General features: G+C 35.4%; 1 protein-coding gene across 26 annotated transcripts in view; it reads left to right on the forward strand.

Moving 5' to 3' along the window:
* Positions 1–5000, forward strand: part of slc24a2a (solute carrier family 24 member 2a) — an 85895-nt gene that overhangs the window by 46112 nt on the left and 34783 nt on the right. For 5 of the 26 annotated variants that reach the window (XR_015496570.1, XM_087262417.1, XM_087262416.1 and 2 more), the window contains one exon: positions 2906–2920. The exons of the other annotated variants lie outside the window; for them this stretch is intronic. Coding sequence is in view for 4 of the 5 variants with exons in the window: in XM_087262417.1 (XP_087118543.1) it covers positions 2906–2920 (15 nt within the window). In the remaining variant the exon portion in view is untranslated. The remainder of the gene's footprint in view (positions 1–2905; positions 2921–5000) is intronic. 26 annotated transcript variants of the gene reach the window in all.

The following is a 5000-nucleotide window of genomic DNA, read 5'->3' on the forward strand; positions in this document are numbered from 1 at the left end:
AGCACACACACAAACACACACACACACTCCATTTGCTTTAGATCAATGATCTGAATTACAGCATTATTGAATTATTTAAGCTTAGCATTGAGCTGTAAATTACATTACATTTTTAATAAACTAGAAATAATAGATAAATAGATATAAATAAATAGTTTATAAATAGAGGCATGTTAATACACAGCTGTCAATCAATCCGGTGGGCGGGGAAATCACACTACTACGTCACGTCAGCCTCAAAATGGGAGGGATTTGGATCCTATTTTAACGTCAGGAAATGTAAAAAAGAGACTTATTGTGTTTATATCAGCCCAACATGACTGTGGACACACTATACTACACACACTTCTGTCCAAACTGCTTCCAAAAGTCGATTTTGCATGATAGGCGCCCTTTAAATGTGCAAGTTTAATATGCAAATCCTGTCGTGACATTGTGATGCTTGTTCAGATGTGAAGGTGTGATGGAGCTTGCTAAAATGACGCCTTTGTCGCCTTAACAGGATGCATCTAACACATTGTTTGCGTGTGTTCACACATTGGTTCGCTGGTAAATCACACTTCAAATATTAGCATATTTTTGCCATGCTAATAATTGCAGTGGGAAAATGTGAAGAGTCCTGAGTTAATTGTTGAACTTTTTGTCATCATTCATTTGTTTTGCTGCAACTCTTATTTAAAGGAAAGGGTGAGCGTCAGAACAGAATCCAGTGTCAAAACTATCTTACATGTTATTATCATCTTAGTGTGCAATCTTATAATGTACAGAAAAGTCAAGATTTAAGGAGACCTATTATGCCCCCTTCTAGGATTTAAATGCGTCTCTGCTGTCTCTAGAGTGTGTGTGTTTGAGTTTGAGCTGAGGATAGTACACGGATAATGTTCTCCAGCTCTCTGAAACTGACCCTTTCAGGCTTTAATCCTAATTGTGGTGTTTTGGTGACTGTCCCTTTAAATGCAAATGAGATTGTGCTCTATAAAAGAGGGTGGAGCTATAAAAGCCTATGTGCCCAGTGTTGTGAGTGCTGGTCAGGTGTGCATGTGTGCTTCTGTCAGTCTATGTCGCTCCTGTCGCTGTTCATCTAAAACTCCACATCTATAATCCTCTTATGGTGCGTTCACACCAGACATGACATGCCTAAATAAATCGGAATATTCACACGTAAGTAGAAGCGTGAACATTTTGAGTGTACCCGCAATAGAGCAATAGATGTGGATTCGCATCATGAGCCGGGCTTCTGTCTGCCTGGTGACTCTAGCTTCGTTGCTAAATGGTTAACATGGATTTTATTGAGAGAATAGCTGTGTTTCTGTGCTTTCGGAAGGCTGAAAAACAGCGCAGATTCGTTCGGTGCCGTGTCTGAGTCCACTAGATCCATTCAGAGGTAAAGCAGCTCTGTGAGTTCATTAACTCCTCCAGAATTTTACCTGGATGATGAAGGCTTTCAGCAGTGCTTCAGACTGAGCAGAACCCAGTTTGACGAACCGACGCAATCTCACCGCAATTCGTAACTTTTTGATTTAGTGGCTAATTCGTTTGAATTCGTATGATCTAATTCGAACAATTTACTACAATTCGCTCATCGCCCAATAACAGTTGGGATTAGGGGTGGGGTTAGATGCCACGCCTCCTTTTTAAAATCGAACATTTTCGTACAAGTCAACTCAACATTCTTACGTTCCCTCGTGAGATCAGGCTGGATGAACTGTTGTCCGGTGTCGGCAAGAGGATTTCCCCTCAGGACACCAACAACAGGCGCTACGTCATAAGCATGCCCCGACTAGAGCAAGCTCCTGATTGGTTAACATGGCGCCAATGTTCTCTAAGATTTTCCAGCTCGAGCGATTTGCGCAAACACAAACACACAAAACGCAAAAAGTCCTGAAACTATTTAGCCCATCTGGAGGTGTTTCATTGTAAATAAACAGTTAAACGGTCAGTATTATGTTTATTATTATTATTATTATTATTTACAAAATAAAAAATAAAAAGTATACATTAGCAGCAAATAAATTAGCAAACAGTTCAGCTTATTAAAATTAATAGCTATTATAAAGAAACAGAATCAAGTTATTAAATCTCATTAACCTTTTCTCCACTGTATAACTACATACATAACAAGTGAAGTTTATTTATAAACTAATGTCGAGAGGATCGGGTGTTTATGATTGATCACAGCCGGTCCTGCATTACTCAATTCATGATTGACCAATCAGATGATCCCTAAGCCACTATAAACACCCTCAGCTCCATATCACAGCCATCTTCATTTTGAAGAATCCCCCCTTCCACCCCTACTCCTCCTCCTTTCCTAGATGGGTGGCACGGCGGCCCAGTGGTTAGCACTGTTGCCTCTCAGCAAGAACGTCTCTGGTTCTAGTCCATACCAAGCTAGCTGACGTTTCTGTGGGGAGTTTACACGTTCTCCCCGTGCTCCCCGGTTTCCTCCCACCATCCAAAAACAGGAAATATGACACGTTTTCCATGTTAGCTGAGTAGCAGTATATATCGAAAGTAAGATATATGAACAAATAACCTGATTTTCCACACGTGGAGCATGAGCACACACCGCTTTACATCTTATAAACACAACCAAGACTTAAGAATACCCTCTGGACCTGCCCTTTAAAGCATGGTAAAACTCAACTGTTCAACTGTGTGGTCTTGTAAAGCGAGCTTCTTCATTAAAAAATAAAGGTAAAAAGCGCAGTGCTGTTTTACATCTCGTTTTATTTTGCATGCACTTTGGATGGGGTGTTTTCAACAGTTGCGCTTCTCCTCTTTCTGTTCTCTTCTTGTCTTCACGGTGGAGCTGAACACTGTTTTTCCTGCTTATATTCTTCTTTTCATCTCTTTCTCTCTGTCTGTTTCTCTTCCTCTGTTTTCCTCTGTTTGCTCTCCTCAGAATTCGCTGACTCTGGTGAGTTATTCTCTAAATCTCGTTGTCATCACAGATGCACACACACACACACACACACACACACACACACACACACACACACACACACACACACACACACACTGAACCCTCTGTCTGCTGTCTGCACTGCTGTTTGTTCAGTCCCGCTGTGTGTGTGTGTGTGTGTGTGTGTGTGTGTCTGTGTGTGTGTGTGTGTGTGTGTGTGTGTGTGTGTCTGTGTGTGTGTGTGTGTGTGTGTGTGTGTGTGTGTGTGTGTGTGTGTGTGTGTGTGTGTGTGTGCGTTTCTCTGAGGTTTCCATGTGTTTTGTCTCTTTTCAGTGTGTGTTTGTGCTAAAGCTTCACCTGTACCCCCCCCGTCTCTCCATTACACCACTGCAAAAGCACATTGACATACTGTGTGAAGAATGACTTTAAAAGCTCATAAAGCTTCACTTTAGTTTTGTTTTCCTTTAATTTAATATATTTATATTTTAATTTTTTACTTATTGTTTTTTAATTGAATTCCTTTTGTTGTGTTTTACATTAATTTAATGCAACATTTTTATAATAAATTTTGTTTTTTATTTTTTATTGGATTATCATGATTTATTATTTATATATTATATATTTTTAATTGAATTCACTTAGTTTTATATTTATTTAATTTAATTAATATATAATGAATTAAATTTATTTTAACTATATATATATATATATATATATATATATATATAAATATATATATATACTAGTTTAGAATAATTTTTTTTGCTTTACATTTATTTTTTTATAATTAATTTTATAAATTAATTTATTTAATTCTATGTTTTTATTGGATTATCTTATATGTTTGTTTATTTTATTTTTTATATAGTATTTTAGTTAATATAATAATATAATAATATATTATATAATATTTAATTATAATATTTTATTTTAATTAATTTAGCTTTGTATTTCATTTATTTTAATAATTTACAATTCATTTAATTTATTTTAACTTCATTTAACATTTGTATTTTATATATTTATTTTTTATTTCATGTTTTTGAATGTTATATATATTTATTTATGCATGTATATATTATTTAAGATTTTTTATTGAATTCATTTTATTTTTTGTTTTGCTGTTTTTTAATTAATTGCTTTATTTAAATGTAATTATTTCATTTTTTTAAGTATTAATGTTTGTACTTCAAACAGATTTTTGTTCAGTTATGCTTTTAATTGTTCCTTTTTTTGCTCTAAATTAGTATATTTTTTATTTTATTTTATTATTATTACTATTAATAATAAAAGTATTATTATTATTATTATTATTACTACTACTACTACTACTACTACTAACAATAATAATAATACTATTTATTTTGAAGAAATGTTATCGGACATTTATAAAATAAAACAAATATTAACATTTACCCAATAAATCTAGTAAATCGAGAGAAACTGGACATCAGTGTGCTGAATATATGAGCAATATCACATGAGTAGCAGTGCCATATGGCTGTATATCGGTACTGGTGGGAGGCGTGCATTGCCTTATTGTCCCATCAGTGCCCATAAACATCCATACAGCACCACTACAAATGTGATATTGCGTTTATACAACAGTTCGACTGTATAATCGTGTATATAAAAAAGAAAATCAAAAAGTCTCTTTTGTATGAGGAACTACTTTCTTCCGCCGTTCATTCACATCTGCAGCTGACGTCAGAACACTGTAGAGCTAGTGTTTGACTGATTCTCTAGCGTAATGTCTAAAGTGATGATAAAACAGCTGATTTTGCTCACATTGTAGATTATCAGGCTGAACAGCATGAAATGCCATCAGTCTACAGAGATTTCCCAGTGTTTCTCTGCTGCAGTCGGGAGATCACAATAATTAACCCAGGAAAAAGCCAAAGCAAACACTAGCAGATTACTGTGGTATAAATACAGCACAACATACAGAAGAGAGAGATCAACTTGGAATTTATTCATCTGTTTAATAATGATTTGATCAGCTGCAGTTTAAAATTTACGCAGTTTTTCCCCCTAAGGGCTTATCATGCGGTCTCTGACGCCATCTTGTGGTGTCAACCGTCTTTGCTCTGCTCAG

Source organism: Danio rerio, chromosome 7 (genome assembly GCF_052040795.2).
Source record: "Danio rerio strain M-AB ecotype USA chromosome 7, GRCz13ab, whole genome shotgun sequence".
NCBI lineage: Eukaryota > Metazoa > Chordata > Actinopteri > Cypriniformes > Danionidae > Danio > Danio rerio.